General features: G+C 38.3%; 1 protein-coding gene across 2 annotated transcripts in view; it reads left to right on the top strand.

Moving 5' to 3' along the window:
• epc1a (enhancer of polycomb homolog 1 a) overlaps window positions 1-10,061 on the top strand; it is a 66,996-nt gene extending 56,935 nt beyond the window's left edge. For both annotated transcript variants that reach the window (XM_079801715.1, XM_079801714.1), the window contains exons 6-14: window positions 108-255; window positions 419-577; window positions 1,320-1,409; window positions 1,859-2,007; window positions 2,099-2,469; window positions 5,542-5,648; window positions 5,730-5,868; window positions 5,957-6,296; window positions 8,365-10,061. In XM_079801715.1, coding sequence (XP_079657841.1) covers window positions 108-255; window positions 419-577; window positions 1,320-1,409; window positions 1,859-2,007; window positions 2,099-2,469; window positions 5,542-5,648; window positions 5,730-5,868; window positions 5,957-6,296; window positions 8,365-8,437 — 1,576 coding nt within the window. In that variant the 3' untranslated portion in view covers window positions 8,438-10,061. The remainder of the gene's footprint in view (window positions 1-107; window positions 256-418; window positions 578-1,319; window positions 1,410-1,858; window positions 2,008-2,098; window positions 2,470-5,541; window positions 5,649-5,729; window positions 5,869-5,956; window positions 6,297-8,364) is intronic.
• Window positions 10,062-18,176: the final 8,115 nt, after the last annotated feature.

Raw genomic sequence — 18,176 nt, 5'->3', positions numbered from 1 at the left:
AATCACTGATGTGTTGGGTTATTTGTGAGTGCATATAAATATTAGGGATGTCCTGAGACGATATATATATATTTTTTTTAACCTTAATGTCCACTCTATCCCTTCAGGAACACCATGCCAGACTTTGGTTCAGAGGTGATGGCAGAAGCACTAGCTATGGTAAAACCTGTTTACAAGATTCCCATAATGCCCTTCTCCAGCAGCAGTCAGTACCGCCACCAGGACCACATGGACTTCAAAGACTACAAGACCAAGGTGGGTTCATCATGTCTTCACACCGGGTTAAAACTGCATTGTTGAGAGAGAGAAAAAACGCAGATATGTTGCATCGTTGTATTAGTCACATTAAGAAGTGTAAAATCTCAATAAACAATGAAAAATGTACAAACATTTAGACATGCTTCTCTCTTTCTTGCAGCCTGAAAAGACAGAGGTGGTCAGAACAAAGAGGAAGTATGAGAAGAAGCCCAAAATCCTCCCTCTCTCCGCCCCATTGCATACTGGCCCCTCCCTGTTTAACCCCAAAGACCTCAACCAGTACGACTTCCCCAGCTCTGATGACGAGCCCTTTTCACAGGTACACACACGGGGCATTTGCTTGATTTGATTAGCTTGATCACATTTTTAAAGGGATAGTTCACCCAAAAATGAAAATTAAACCATGATTTACTCACCCTCTGCCGGAAGCTAGATATTTTACTTTAGAAAGGTTTAAATATGGAAATTAACTCTTACGCAAACCCATCGCTTTGCTTCAGAAGGCCTTTATTAACCCCCCCCCGGAGCCGTGTGGATGATTTTTATAATGGATGGATGCACTTTTTTGGGCTTCAAATTTTTGTCATTATAATGCTTGGATTAAACAGGACATTTTAAATATAACTCCGAAAGAAGAATGTCATATACACCTAGGATGGCTTGAGTGTGAGTAAACTATGGGATAATTAAATTTTTTGGGTGAACTATATCTTTAATCAATGGCATAATTTGGGGCAGAGCTACAGTACTGTTCAAAAGTTTTTTGTTTTTAAAAGATTTTTGAAAAAGCTCACCGAGACTGCATTTATTGATCAAAAATACATTAAAAGTAAATCAGTAATAATGTAAAATATTACAATTTAATTATTATTATTATTAACAATAAATATTTTCTAATGTCATTTATTCCTGTGATTTGCAAAGCTGAATTTTCAGCATTACTCCAGTCTTCAGTGTCACATGATCCTTCAGAAATCATTCTAATATGCTGATTTGCTTCTCATGTTGAACCTCATTTTTGCAATCTGTGCATTAAAAGACTTCCTGTTCCCGTTGTGCAGATACATTCTGGGTCATCAGAAGCCGAGGAAGAGAACGAGCCCGATGGAGTGTTTGCCTTCAGGCGGAAAGCAGGATGTGTTTATAATGCTGTAGGTGTCGAGCACTGACCTCAAATCTCATACCTTACACTTCCTCTGTTCCACATCCTTTCATCATTCCTCTTTCCTCTCCACTATTGTTCTACACCTGCGTTTCCCGGTGTGCATTGTAGCCATGTAAACACTAAAGTTGCTAAGTTAACAAACAAGAACGCGATAATCCCTTCACATAGTAGACGATCACTTTAAATGCTGGCAACATTGGTGGCTTTCTAGGTATTGGAACAGAGCCTATGTTTACACCCTTACTGAAACTGAGGCTGTTTTTGCTCCTGTACCTTTAAGACTTCAGGATGTAAATCATTTTTATGATTGATGAACACAATGCTTGTGTTGCCAAGTCACAATCCTTTATTCCCTGTGTTGTATTGCTTCATTTCCCCCTTTTCTCTGTTTTGAGGACCATGTTCATTCTCGTTTGGTTTCTGTTGTTCCTGCAGGCCCGTTTGGATCAGAGCGGCGACTGGCCCTGGTCTGGGGAAACCGAGGGAGCGCCATGTGATCCGCGGTTCCGATACTCCCTCACCACTCTCACCATTCCCCGCCGCTGTGTCGGGTTGGCACGGCGACGGGTGGGACGGGGCGGCAGGTGAGTCAAGTCCATATGTCATTCGGTCTCATTCGGACTTCTTGAATTGTATTTCATGTTTTCTTATCGTTTTTCTTAATCCGTTTCTCAGGTTTCTTCTGGACCGGGCTTATTCGGATTTGAACGGATTATTCCAAAGTCTGGACTCGGAGCCGGACTTATCTTTACCTGCTTCTCCTCTCCATACGGAAACCACTTCTCAGACTGTTACCTCAACCCACGCATCCTCTTCATCACAATCTGTACCCTCTTCCTCTCATAACACGTATTCAGACCTGAGGCAAATCCTCCGAAACATCAAAACGTGCCGTTGGAGGCACTTTAAACCACGGACACTAAACAGCCAGTCAGGCGCGGGGGATGCGCTGTCACGGAGACCGTTTAGGGGTTTGGTCCGGGGCGGCGCAGGGCCGGGTGGCAGAACGCTGGGCAGATCAGCGGGCATGGGACCCCCTGCAGTAGGTGAGTGAACTCAAACACGCTAGTGTGCATACAAAGTGCTGGAACTGTTTGTTTGCTCATGTTTAATTCATTGTCGACAATGAAAACTGGAAACACGGTGTGATTGACTGGTATTATAATTGAGAAAGCTCAGTGTTTGCTGCAGCGATGATTGGGAATGTTATTTTGGGCCCTTCAGTGGCAGTGCCCTTTAAAGCAGGGATGTGCAAAATTACTGAAATTCAAAATGAACAACTCTGTTGTTTGTCTAAAAGACTTGGGGAACGTTTTAAGAAAGCACTTTGATTACACAATGGACCAAAACGTCTTTTCAGAGTTCTGTTGTAATGGCGCGATAGAGTGGCTTTAACAAATGGGTAGTGTGTGTGTGTGTGTATAGTACTGTCAAAATGAGCATGTTAACATATGCAATTTAATTTTTTTCCGTTTAACGTGCGATTAACACAGCTTCTGTTTTGACATACTTGGGCTAGCGTTACATTATATGATCACGCTCTTATTCATGCAAATGCTTTTAAACCATTCAAGTGAGACAAGACAAAAGCAAATGTGCCACACGAGTCCTGAAAACTGAAGCCAAAGCATCTCGATCGCCCCCAAGTGACTGTTCGCAAAGACCCGCCCCCTTTAGGTACCTTTGCTATGTCCGACAAGCCATGGCGCTCTCACACCACACACTCTCACGTAGAGAAAATACATCACGGAGTAAAGAGGACACTGACAACACACCGACAGACAGGACAGAGCAGGTTACTTTTGATATGAAATAAAGTCTCAACTTTGAAATAGTCTTTTTTTAAAAGAAATTTAAACAATAAATACTGTTTTGTGGCTCTTTAATGTGTATCGTGATCGCTTGAGCGCCTCAGTTAAAGCTGCTCGTGAACCGATGATCTCTTCCTTGTAGTTCATCGATAAACATTAAATAAACATGAATGAATACTAAAAGAAATGTTGTTTCAACCGCGGAAAGACGTCAGTACACCGTTTTTCAAGTTCAAGTCCACCAACGTTAATTTACTAACTCTCCTGACTGCTTTGTCGGACAAAACGGCAGATTCTGCGATGTGATTGGTCAGATCGCCTGTCAATCAAACTTGTGGCGAAGGGTGAAGTGGCTAGAAGCATTATTTTGTTGCGCTTGTGTTACGATGAATAGACATCCACTCTCGCATTGCGTGTGTAAAGGAGGCCAGCTAGTGAGAGTTGTGCAGGCTGATGACTGCCTAAGGAGTGCAGTGTTTACTGTTTAGTGTCCTTGTTAGTGTGCCTCGCATGCCAGAGATCAGGGTTCGAGACTGACTCGGAGCAGGGCGGTTAGGATTGGAGAGTGAGCTTTGGAGGCGGAGCAATGAAGAGAGGGGTGTGTTGATATTTGAAATCAACCCAAACAAACAATGTTCAACAACAACTTCGAAATATCGCTTACCCCATTAGAGTCTATAAATGTCTGCCAACACTTGAGCAATGAATATTTTGTATTTTTATTACAAAATATTTAAATGAGGACAAATCAGTTGACAGTTTGGGTCTTCTTTGTCAAAGGAAAGCAATAAACCATGAGAAGCAACTCTTCATCTGAAGCACAGCTGCATCTTTTCATAAAACCTCTTGAAATGAGTCCTGCGTTAAATTAAACCCTTTCAGATGATGGCGTGAGCACAGCGTTTGCAGATAATGTAGTCTATTCCCCTGTTTCATATTTGTGTAATGCTCCAATTTTTTATATTTCCATGGTTGCAGCTCACTTGTTTTATACACCACCTCTTAAACAGCTTTTCTGTATGTCTGGTGTATAAAACTATATTGCTGATAACACCCCTAACATGACACCTAGTGTAAACTGTGTTGCAAAGAACATTTTGTTTTCCTTAATATGTCTAGTCTCTTTAATTCAACAAGAAATGCTGTGGAATATTTACTAGTGCTGAGAATCGATTGAAATATCAACTAATTCATCGCACATTTTTCTGGTAATAATTGCAATTAATCACACCTAACATTTAAATGTAACATGTAATAATTTAACAATTAAACTGCAAATTAACGTAGAAACAACATAAAAAACAGTAGCCTATATTTTAAATATTTATTTAATGGCATCTTTTTATGAAAAGGCTAATACTGCTACTGATGTTTATGAAATGTTTTTTTCCCGCTCAATTTTAGCAATTGATTTTAGCCATTCAGCATTAAAGTATACCTTAATTGAAAGCTGTACATTTTAACATTTTATTAGGCTTTAAAAAATACAACAACTTTTAATTTGTGATCTTGTGTTCACACAAACACATTATAATGTCACATTTACCAATGTCCTTCAATATATCAGGGCTCATTCTTTTTCTATTGGCCCAGTCAGACCGGTTCATATTTTTACTTGCCTGTCAAAATGCATAAAAATGTTTGTTTTTAACCCATGTAACCTTGTATTTTTAGGTAAGTCTAACAGGTAGGATAGGACATACAGACATTTTATAAAGTTACCAAACACATCACAGTCTTCACTGCATAAATGATATATTAAAAGTAGATTAAGATTATCAGTCAAGAGCAGTGAGTGATTTTCTTTGTCATTTGTTCTTTGAATATCCTTAATGACAGACAGCTGGTTTATTAGGCTGCTGTCCCTTTAAGACTTCATTTAACTCATTTAAGACTGTGCTTGCGAGGATACATTTAGTCATTTAGCAGACGCTTTTATCCAAAGCGACTTACAAATGAGGGCAATAGAAGCAACTAGAACAGTTTAAGGGCAACAAAAGGGATACGATAGGCATTTTGGCATAATTTTGTGTGTTTTGTCCATTCAAGCTCTGTGCACACGAGTCGTGTGTCACATAGTCAGGACATTCACAGACAGCACATTCTCTTTTGTCTTGTCGCGCTTGAATGGTTTAAAAGCGTTTGCATGAATAAGAGCGTGATCATATAATGTAACGCTAGCCAACGTATGGCACAAAAAAGACAGATGCTGCGTTAATTAAAACATTTTAACGTGTTGAACTAAATTTAATGAATCGCATGTGTTCATTTTGACAGCACTAATATTTCTGTATGTGCTTGTTCCAGCGATCACAGCTGAGCAGTATCAGCAGCATCAAGAACAGCTGGCCCTTATGCAGAAACAGCAGCTGGAGCAGATACAACAACAGGCCAATAACACGGGCTCCAGTCAGGTGTGTAACGGAGAGACCCGAGGGTCACTCATATCTGGAAAGTTTGATGCTTTGTTTAACAATCTGCTGCTGTGTCCTCAGTCTCTTGTGTCCAAGCCGTTGGACTCCGCCAGCGCCCAGTTTGCTGCCTCTGCACTCATGACCTCTGACCAGCTTTTGACCTTAAAGATCAAAGAGGACGGCGTAGGAGGAGGAGTCAACGGTGTCGTCCAAGCTTCAGGTTTGTGTTTTGGACGAGCTTAATCTTTTTCATTTGCATTTGCTCACCCTGAAATACATTTTTAAACCAAGTATTTTTTCTGTTACAGGCGTTTACAAGGGATTGAGCATCTCCGCCACGTCCTCTGCTTCTGTCCACACTAGCCAACCAACGTCAACCGCTGCCCCACCCGCCTTCCTTTCCTCCTCTAGCAACTCTAACACAAGCACCGCCCACACGGTCCATAACCCTATAGGTAACCATGGCAACAACACAGCCAACTCCACCTCTCAGGTCCTGATCGGCAACAACCTACGTCTCAGCGTCACCACGCCCTCTATCGCCAGTCTGAATGCCCGTCACCTTCCCAGAAGTCTCAGCAACGTGCCACCCGCTGCCTTGAAGCTCGCCGCCGCCAGCAACTGTCAGCTCCCCAAAGTCAACACTGGGTAAAAAATTTAACATTTAAGATTGTTTAACAAATATTAGAAGTAAAAATTAAACATTTAGTAGTATAGAAGAAGCGCTGGATCTCGTGCCAGATCTTGTATCGTGTTCAGCGGGGAACTTCTAACTTTAGACCGCCGCCCTCCATTTCACTCAAAGCCGAAATATGCTGTTACTGGCTCCATAACCAGTCCATAAACAATCAGTGTACAGTTCTGAGAACATATATAAATACTATAAAACTGCCATACTATAAAATATTATCATTTTGAATAAAATCATAACATTTTATGCAAGGGCGTTTCCATCACGCGACACTCGTTTAGGTGACTCCCATCGCGCCCCTCATGTTGCTTTGCAAAAGGCATGATTTGTATGTCATTTGTGTATAATTACACTAACACAGACACCTTAAAGGGTAACCAAACCCTAAACCAACTTTTTTTATTTAATGATCTGTAATACTTGGGCTTTATTAATGCTGTTCATTGATTCGAGTAAATGTTTTAACATTTGAGTATAAAGTGTTTTAATTCTATAAAATATGGTGTAAAACCGGCAAAGTGCTGCCCTCTTAAGGTTGAACGGTGGCTACTGCAGTTGAATTTTCCTATTGAACGTTGTGGGTCATCGTGACGTAAGATGGTACCTCCAACGGCTCACTATCCGCGCCCCTGGCACGAGCTCACCACGCCCTCAGAAATGTTTCCCCAATCACATGATAAGAACGTCTTCACTCCAGTATGAACTGTCATATTACATGAAGTAGAAACATTATGAATGAAACTCACTTGACACTTGCTTTAACATTGTAATGAAGAAAATGTGGTTAAATAATGCAGTTGTCAGTACACGTCAGGCTTTTCTTGCGATATTATTGCCGCCTCGCATGTGTACAAATAATTTTCATACATGAGACGCACTTTCAAACCCTGACACGCAAGAGGTTGCTGCGGTAACGGACAACAATACCGTAACGTGCTGGCGTATATAGTATAACTTATTTGAGGAAATCCGTTTATAATAGGCTTTTAGGTCTGAACTTATTGGTCCTGCGCTGCTTATTGATTCAGTTAATTTGAATGAAAATACATCGTATGTATATCAGATATCTGATCTATTTTTAGTGGCATTCAGTGTAAGGATTTGACTGTTCATAGATTAGGTCAGTTCTCTTGCGCTACTGCTTCACTAGCATCGTCGGCCTCGGGAGTTAACGCAGTTTGAGCCAGCAGCTCGCATTGATAAGGCTCTGGGTCTGTGTCTACAGACAATTCACCCTCCTCCACTTCAGGTGACGGTGGGGTAGAATGACCGCTCAGTTGCAAAGCTACTGGCGTCACTCCAGTCATTCTCCATCTTTGCGACTCGCGAGTCAGACAGCTGTCAATCAAAGCCTTCTTGGGTATTTTCATAATAATAAAGTATGCAGTGCTGATTGTCTGCCTCATTCCGTGAAGAGAAGCCACATCAGCTCACAAACACTCGACTGACGATATGAAGTGAGTTAAAATGGGTTATTAAACGTATTTTGTTTAACATATTACTAGTTTGTGAAGATGTTTGACACGTGTTGCTTTTTCAAACGCACATTATAATCGACTCAAACTCGCAGTGCTTTCAGACGGAGCAGCGTTTACTCTTGATCACTGACACGCTAGGCATATATTTATTTAATTCAAATCGCAGCCTTTGCCCTTTCATAATCGCACATAACCCAAATCGCGATTGCGGTTCGATTAATCGTGCAGCCCTAATATTGAATCAAATCCAATTGTGAAATTTGTCAATACCCAGCCCTATACTTTATTTTAAGGTGTCATTGTTAGTGTAATCATATGTTTAAGTACTGAGTAATAATATTAACTACATGTACTTACTATAGAGTTAGGGTTTGGTTTAGTTGCTTGTAATTATGCATAATTTACTGTTATTACTATGGCAAGTACGTGTAACATATGTAACAAGGACACTTAAAATGAAGCGTTACCTAAAGTGCTTAACAGTACATTAGTCAGGTTTTATTTGATGATTTCCCAGGTTATTGATCCGTTTCCTGTTTGTTTTCAGGGAGAATCACGAGCAGGAAAAGCAGTCCCTCAACAGTATAGCAGAGAACACAGTGGCCATGGAGGTGACGTAGTGACTGTTTTCCGGGCGACATTAATTTTTCTTTTCTTTTTTCCTGCCCAGTCCAGTCTTCTGGTGCTGTGCACCAATTGGGTTTGGGGAAGCAAAAGGACAGCGGGTTTCCACAGCAACTGTCTGAACGTGACACAAAATTTAGTCTGTTTTTCTTTATTTTCACCCCCCTTTTTAGTTTTTAACATGCTCTTTCTGTTAAGAGAAGTGACGTGTAAATTAAGAATATGGCTAATATTCAGTGTACAGAACTACATATTTGTAGAAGCCCCCCCACCACCACCACCACCCTTGTATATACGCTACTTGAATACAGAACTGTTGAGTTGTGATGTTTTGCACTTGGGGAATCAAAAAGAGAAAGAAGCGAATGAGGGGAGTGTGTGAGTGAACCGTGAGGTCAGGTAAAAGTGAGTGTGTGAATAATCGTGCATGGTGAGGAAACCTGCTGTTCTACCTATTTATTGTGCTGTGTTTACAATATTTGTTCTTTTATGTTGGTTATTTTCCTTTTTGCGTACACTGTGCCCCTCAGTTGTTTCCTGTGGTGTTGTGTTTAGGTAGCTGTCGATTCCCCGTTTTCCAGTTCGACTGGTTCACACTGTGAATCAGATGGAATGTTAATGATATCATGCCATTTTTCCCCCCGTATCGTTTTTATTAATTTTTTTAAAATTAATTTTCCCCTCCTCTTCTGGGAGAATTGGGACATATGGGGGATTGATGCCGTTTAGGATCAGGGGTTGATGGGAGGGCAAATTTGGGGGGTGGGGTTGGGGTTGGTTATAGGAATCTTCCATTTTTATCATCCCAAATAATAACAAAAAAGACAAACAAGGGATGAAGTCTTCACTTTGGGAGCTTCCGATGCTTCCGGGTCAACTAAGCACTATTGTTTTGAATATATATATGTTTTTTAGTTGATTTATTGCTGCTTTTTGTATAAATTGAGTTTGTTTTTCATACGATGGAAACTCTTTGGTTTGTCCCGGTTTTTATTTCTTTGTACAACAGAGTTATTTTTGTATCTTGTTTTGCATTTCTAGCGTTCTGTTCGGTTCTTTTTGTTGTTTTCTTGTGGTGAAGCGTCTTTTGCGCTTCTTTAATGGAAGACTTCATTCTTTGTTGCTAAACGTCATGCGCAACGACCGCCACGCCGTGCCCACCGCAGCTGCATCCGAGTCATCATTCCGGTTTATGACGTAAGACCAAGGAGCAAAAGAGGTGGATGCCAAACGAACGTCATCTCCTTGGCCTTCTTCTCTGAACGCATTAATCCAGCAGACTCTGGACTACTTCAAGGCCTGACAAAAACCACAAGTTCAAGGTTGTGCCTTCCTTTAGGAATGTCCTGCTCAGTCTCTTCCGTGAAGAGGATGCTCCGGCTCAAGACCGCACTGCTGCGGTACACACTTGTCCGGAGCTCGGATCTCCGACGCCCAGTCCACTGGCTGAACTGAATCATCCTCCTCCAGGGGTTTTCTAGTCTGATCTGGATGGAGGCAAAAAAAGAAAAAATATGGAAAATATAAAAAAGAAAAAATATTATTGAATAAGTGAAAAAAAAAGATGTGACAATTCAAACATGAATCAGACAATAAAGCCCAGGTTATTATATGTGAACTAATGAGTTGTCTTTTTATTGTGTGATCTTACAGTACCCAAAATTTGTTTGGAAATGACTAGCTTTAATGTTTTTACAGAGTCCCTGATCCTCATCAAGGCTGCATTTATTTGAAAAATAGTTATGTGAAATATTATTGCAATTGAAAATAATGGTTTTGTATTTTAATATACATTTAAAATGTAATTTATTCCTGTGATCAAAGCTGAATTTTCAGCATCATTCCTCCAGTCTTCAGTGTCACTTGATTTAGTATCAATGTTGGAAACAGTTGTGCTGATTAATACTTTATCAAGTTCAATGTTAAAAAGAACAGCACATTCAACAGCTTAACAGCTTATTCAAAATAAAATATTTTCTAATATAAATCTTTACCATCACATTTTGTCAATTTAACACACACATCAAAAAAAGAAAATATTAGTGAGCCCAAACTTTTGAATGGTAGAGTATATTGTTACAAAAGATTTCTAATCTTTAAAAAGCTGTTCTATTTTTAAACTTTTTATTCATCAAAGAATCCTTAAAGTATCGGGTTATACAACATTGATAAATCAGCATATTAGAATGAAGGATCATGTGACACTGAAGACTGGAGGAATGATGCTGAAAATTCAGCTTTGATCACAGGAGTAAATTACATTTTAAATGTATATTAAAATAGAAAACCATTGTTTATTTATTTTTTCTGTGTTTTTGATCAAATGAATGTAGGCTTGATGAGCATAGGAGAAAACAGTGATGTTTCCAAGCTTTTGACCGGTACTATATGTGTGCGTGTCAAGTGGAAAAAAAGTCTATTTGGTGTTTGGAATTTGCTGACTTTTGATAAGTTCAAGTTTTCTCTTGAGGAAAAAAAAAGATGCATCATCTGACACAAGACCTGCATTACAAAGTTTTGCATGACAGCTTTAAAGGAATATGTGAAGATGTTTATACAACTTAAAGGTCCCATGGCATGAAATTTTCATTTTGAGGTATTTCAACATTAATATGAGTTCCCCTAGCCTGAATATTGTCCCCAAGTGGATAGAAATGTTGATCTGTGTAAACCCGAGTTCTGGCTGTCTTTCTCTGCCTTTGAGAAAATGAAAGGCCAGACGAGCCAATCCTGAAGTCTCCTGGTTTGACGTCCAAGCAGGAACGGTTTCCTCCCTTTCCTCCGCCCAGAGAATCTGGCACGCCCATGCAAGTGCCATATTTGTCCTGGAGAGATCAAGGCTTGTGAACGAGTGAATGCTGGCAGTTTCTCAGTGTTTGGATGTACAAATGAAAACAGAAGTCTTTTTTCAGTTCCTTCTGATCTGTGATCAGTGATTTCTTATGTGTAGCTAATTATTTATTATTCGTGCACACACTGCGGCTTCTCTCTCTCCCGACAGAAAGGTGTTTTCGTGTTTTCTATCTTGTGAGTCAGTGTTTTTGTACGTCCTCGTCACGTCTATCTGTTCTTAAATGTGCATACAGTCGGGAGTTTCTGCTCAACATTGGCAGAGCCACATCTTTAGAGATAAACCTCACGCACGCCGAAGCTCGGCCTTCAACATCCCCGACCCCCAGTACTGCATCTGGCCCACAGCGGAGGCACCAAACGCGGCATGAGATTAAGCAGACGGGGGGTAAGCGTGAGGGTATCTGGGCTAGCCAGCTTTCCCCACAATAAACTGGATTACATTCGATTACTGCTGTATTATTGCTGTAAGTTACTCAATGCGCGTCACTGACGCTTTTGATATGATTGTATGAACATATCTAGAAATAATGCTTTAATCAAACTTACTAACTCGTTCATCTCGCTGTAATGGTACATTGCATGTGTTACAAAGTTGGTAGAATAATGATGAAGAAGGACTCGTGTGACTGGGACTCGTGTTTATTCAGAACTCTCAGATACAAACACAATAAACTCGCGCTGACAGCACAGCTCTCATAACTCAGTAGTTACTATAAATAACTTTGTTAGCAATCGCTCTGTCTCCGTGATGTCCGGTTCGCGAACTAATCATTCTTTTGAACCGGTTCTTTTTAGTGAACCGAACCAGTTCACCAAATCGGACTGAATCGTTCTAAACGGTTCGCGTCTCCAGTCAGCGCTGATCCATAATTTACTAAAGTTACTAACTTTCTGACATGAGTGACAGCCCCTCCGACTAGAAATAAACTAATAACCTGAAGTATATGCTGTAACAACAACAGTTCACCCTGAACTGAGACATGCTGAGAACTGATGAGAAGTGAACTCAGGTCCATCCGTCTCTCTGGCAGCAGCTAATGCGTCGTAGACCTCATTAAACCACGCCCCCTCCGCTCATTTCAAATGCAAAGATGTCAGCCAATCACAACAGTGGGCGTTTTTACTGAAGTCTCACAGCAGACACGCCTCTTGAAACAGGGCACTCAGCCACAGGGCAAACAGCAGTATAGACAAAATGCCTTTTATTTCTAAATTATGACATTTTATGATGTAAAAATCATACTAACAATATAAGTACGCCTCAGGAAACACTATAAAATAATAGAAAAATGCCATGCCATGGGACCTTTAAAAGAATCTGCTACTGCTTTCATGCGATTAAATGATTATACCTGCCTGTGTGGCCTTGGAGCAAGAGAAATGGAGGACAGTCCTCTTTTAAACATGTCTTTAATCCAAAATGTGGATGTGTTAAATTAAGTCTGTTAAGTCTCCACATTTTGGACATTCAGTCATGATTCAAGACTCATTTAAAGAGGTGGTTGATTGATTTCACTGTTTTAACTTCAGTTAGTGTGTAATGTTGCTGTTTGAGTATAAACAACATCTGCAAGGTTTTCTTTTAAAGAAATCGCTTTTTAAGGACTACAACAAACGGCTGATAGGGACTACAAAAGCTTCCTCCCGGGTTAGTGACATCACTAACCCTGAAATTTACATAACCCCGCCCCCGGGAACACACAATGTTGAAAATGTATAGATTACCATGACAGAATATGCTAATAAATCACTTGAAGATAGTCAACTCCTCAGTCAGCTACATAAATTCATCAACTAAAAAACAGAAACGTCCTGTTGCATTCCACATGTTGTCACTTTTTCTTGAGTCTCTCCATCATTGTCCGACCTCGGTTTGAACATAAAAGGCTGAAAAGTTTATCAGAGCTGCTAACTTTAACCTCTTCTCTGTCACCGTCCCGCTGGCGGGACACCTGGCACTCTTTTTTTGATCGGCTTTTTTTTTGTATGATATATTTGAGTAATTATCATAAATTAGGTATCATTCGAAAGCTTACAAACTCAAAATTCATCTGTGAAAACCGTTTTGAAATTGGAAACTTTCAATTATTCTAGCGGGCTCCTCCCCTAGTGGGCGTCGTCATGTTTTATATTACAACATTTATTTTAACTACTTTATAATAAAAATCTTTTCTAATCTTGACAAAACACATATCGTCGGAAAGGTCTGAGTCTCAGGGTTCCATATTTTGTGATGGAAGTGACATTTGGACAGAAATTTACAGAAAAATGCATCAAAAAAACAATCAATGGAATATGTGACACACTATTTGTGGTACAGCGCCTAAACAAAATCTCATGGGAACTTCAATTTTTGTGATATCAACTTCAAATTTGGAACACAACTTGGTTAGACATATGGCTTTGATTTTATAGTAATTTTAGATTAAAACATTTTTGTAAAATATATATTTTATATAAAATAAAAATATTTAGTACAGTATTTTTTATTTACAGTAAATTTAAATTTCCATAACTTTTTCATACTTTAATATTTTGAATTGTGTTCACTTCAGCAATAATCTGCCGAGTGTCTGCTTTAAAACAAGACCAAACTTAGGTCTATATTCCAAAGCATTCTTGAATTACAGCCCTTTAAGTTTGGATAGTGCATTTTCATGTGTATTCTCAAAAAGGGGGTAAGGGGTTAAGCTCCGCCCCATGAGCAGCAGCTCATTTGCATTTAAAGGGACACACAAAAATGGTGCACCCTCAAAAAGTGACAATTTTAATATGCAATAAAAATTATCTGTGGGCTCCAAAAAAAAATCACATACACACTCTGGGGACATCAGAGACTAATTTTATGTCTTGTAAAAAGGGGCAATCAACCACCCCTTTAAAAGAGGACTGTCCTCCATTTCCCTTGCTCCAAGGCCACACTGGCAGGTATAATAATCATTTCAATTCACAACCCATAATGCATATCTGAGTTAAACATGATGTTCAACAAGAAAATGTTTTTTACCAACAGCATTGGCATACTTTTTACTGAGAAATTTAGGTAAAAAGCTTTAAGGAAAGTAGCATATTTACAAGAAAGTGACTGCCACAGATGTTTAACATGGAATTCATTTAAAAAAAAAAAAAAAAAGTACATTGTCGAAGATATCAGGGAAAACACATTTGCACATAAATATTGCAATGATTAATTGTGTAACATTCTCAGAGATGATGCATGACCTCAGCCTGATGGTTTTGATGTGTGTGCACATTTGAAGATCTCGGAAACTCCCGATTTACGCGACCTCACAATAATACACATGCCACACGACCCGATCCTGGAGTGCACAAGGAGGTGTGCGCTTGGCAAATGCTGGAACATTGGAATTGACAGTGAAGTTTATGCATTGAATGTCCTCCACGTCGACACGCTTGAATGCAATTACACTTGGAGTTTGCCTTCGCTTCTGACCATCTTTCGTGGCAGTTAAGAAAATGAAAAATGTGTCATTTTCTTCAGTAATGCATGTTCCTGGTTGTTCCAAATGTTCTTAATGGATAAAACCCAGTCCCATTCTACACCATTTTCTCGTCGAACATCATAAATTGAAATGATGATTATTCTACAGGCCTTGGAGCAAGAGAAATGGAGGACGGTCCTCTTTCTTCAATCATGATTGAATGTCTAAAATGTGGAGTCATCACACGAAAGCAGCAGGAGATTGATTTTTGTCTTGTGAAGAAAATATATTGCACACATTGCAATCTTTCAGATTCTGAGACCGTTTTCTTGTTAATCTGTTTTTTAGCATCCCTTACACAAGCTTTTCTTTCTTCAGAGATGGAGCAGGCTGAATTTCCGTATGAATGCCAAATCGCCTCTGTGTGCCAGAAAGCCAAATATTGTTTTTATCGACCTCAGCTGAGAATACTAAACTCGCCTGTTACCATAGAAACATATTTACAAAATCGATTTGAGTGTTTTAGGTTGAGTTTCTTCAACAATACTGTAGCTTTAGACGTGGTTTTTCATTGTTCATATGATAATGTGCATGTGGTTATTCTCAGGATGAACGTGAGCGAGACAGAGCTCTGTTGTCCTGAGATGAGAGTAAAGGCCAGTGAACATTTTCAAAATAAGCAATTAGTTTATATAAAGTATTTTATTAAAAATATCTATTTTATAATAAAAATTATAAAGTCTTTTTAAATGCAAAAAAACAATAGAATATCTAACAAAATATGAGGCATATAAACATGTTCAAAATAAGCAATTGTTTTATTTAAAATAATATTCTATGATAAAAATAAAATATAAATATTTTTATTTTTAAAATAAAATATACAATTTAATAATTAATCGAATGTATAATGGGAGGCCAATGAACATGTTTAAAATAAAACATTATTTTATTTTAAAAAATGTATTATAGTTTTTAAAATGTATAAGAGGAGATAGGTCAATAAACATGTTCAAAATAAGCAATTATTTTATTTTAAAAAATGTATAATAAATTATATATTTTTAATAAAATGTATAAGAGAAGATAGGTCAATAAACATGTTTAAAATAACAATTATTTTATATAAAATATTTTATTAAAAAATATATATTATATAATAAAAATGAAACAAATTAGTATTTTTAAATGCAAAAAAACAATAGAATATTTAACAAAATATGAGCCCAATTAACATGTTTAAAATAAACAATTATTTTACTTAAAATAATATTCTGTGATATTTTTTTTTAAATAAAATATACAATTTAATAATTAATAAAATGTATAACGGGAGGCCAATGAACATGTTTAAAATAAACAATTATTTTATTAAAAAAAAAAAGTTATAGTAAAAATAATGGGGGGAAAATACATATTTATAATTTAAAAATATATATTTATATAATGTATTTTAATAAAATGCATAAGAGAAAAAGGCCAGTGAACATGTTCAAAATATGCAATTATTTTATAAAAAAAAAAAAAAAAAAACGTGTATTTCATAAAATGTATGAGGAGATGCTAATGAACATGTTTATAAGAACATAAGAATACATATCTTTATATTTTAAAGTAAATTGTTTAGGCGATTACATTTATTACCATTTAACCCTGTCTTACCATTGAAGTGTTTGTAGTAATGTGGAAGGTACACAAGTTATTGTTTAGTCTCAAACAAGTGTTTGTGAAATTGCAAAAAACATAATGACGCTAGATTGTTCTTAATGCTTTCTATGGCTTTGGTTTCTTTCTGGTATAAATCTCTATGATAATTCTAGTGTGTAATGACTTCGGTGCTTTATGGTTGAGCAAAAGTAGGAGTTGCCCAAAGAAACTTGCTGTTCTTCTGAAGTGAAAACAATATTTTAATAATCCGAAGAACCTTTTTCCATTGTAAAGAGCCTTCAGTGCAATGGAACGGATTCATGGATGTTAAAGGTTCTTCATGGAACCAGAGATGCAAATAAACAATATAGGCCTGGTTTTACAGACAGGGCTTACATTAAGCCAGGATTAGGCCTTAGTTCAATTAGGACATTTAAGTAACATTTATAAACTAGAAAGAAAAAAAAAACATTACTGTTGTGCATCTTGAGACAAAACAATGGCACTTAAGATACATCAGTGCAAGTTACTTTCAGTTCAAACATGCATTTTAGTCTGGGACTAATTTAAGCCTTGTGTGTGAAACCGGCGGATAGTGTAATGACATCATGGTACATGAAGACCAACTACAGAACGATCATTAACAGCTTAAGAGCCAGAACTCATCCTGACTTGTTTGAGATTTGAAGGTGAATGTTCCGGAAGGCTCAGGTGTATCCTGGCACTTCATTCTGGAGAGCAGAGTAAGTGGTGGAAATGAGTATTGACTGTGTGTGTGCGATGGACTCCGTCCAAGTCTCTCATCGTGCGCTTTGATCCGAGGAGGAAAACGTGATGAGCCAACAAGAGGCTCGGATCAAAGATGCAAAGTGGTGTGTGTGTGTGTGTGTGTGTGTGTGGAACATCAAGGAGAAACACAGATCTGTTAGGCACACTTTTTGTCTTTCCCTCAAATGAAGGTCATATGTGCTTGTGTACTCCTAAACATACGTGTTAAAACAAATATTTTCAGCTAAAACACACACACACACACCGGTTTTATGTCCAATCAAATGCTCTCTAGAATTACACTTGACTCTGGCATGTAGCATAGTTTGTAAATGATCTCACAACACAACCGTTTCAATAGGAAATGCATCAGCAAAAGAAAAACTGCGGTGATCACGCGTCTCATGGGGTCTGGAAGTAGTTGAAAAATTCTTCACAAAATACAAATTCTTTAAAAAATAAGAGAAGCAGTTTTGTTGGAAAAGCTTTTGCATCCTAAAACGAGACCTTCATAAATGTGCGTCAAGGTCTGTAAGTCTTTACAATTTCAAATAACTTTTGTCATTACGTTACTTCAGGTTGTTAAATCTAACATCATATTCATTATTCACAAAAGTAAAGGTATTTCTAAAATGTCTTGAAATCCTTTTGAAAGTTGAAAACATTTTTGAAAGTGATAATTGAGATCTGTACACTTGAATGCGTTCAAGGATTATGTTAAAGGTCCTGTTCTTCGTGATCCCATTTTTCAAACTTTAGTTAGTGTGTAATGTTGCTGTTAGAGCATTTATAATACCTGTAAAATTATAAAGCTCAAAGTTCAATGCCAAGCGAGATATTTTATTTAACAGAAGTTCCCTTTCAAAGCCTACAGCGAACGGCCGGTTAGGACTACATCCTGGTATTTCCTGCTTTAATTACGTCAGTAGAGCAGTATGTCGACTAACCTCCGCCCACAAGAACACGCGAAAAAGGGGGCGTGGTCTGGCTGCTCCCGCGTGGAGAAGAGGAAGTGTTGCGTTCG

Source organism: Gobio gobio, assembly GCF_949357685.1.
Source record: "Gobio gobio genome assembly, chromosome: 20".
NCBI lineage: Eukaryota > Metazoa > Chordata > Actinopteri > Cypriniformes > Gobionidae > Gobio > Gobio gobio.
The sequence above is the reverse complement of the archived record's forward strand: the minus strand, read 5'-3'. Positions and strand labels throughout refer to the sequence as shown.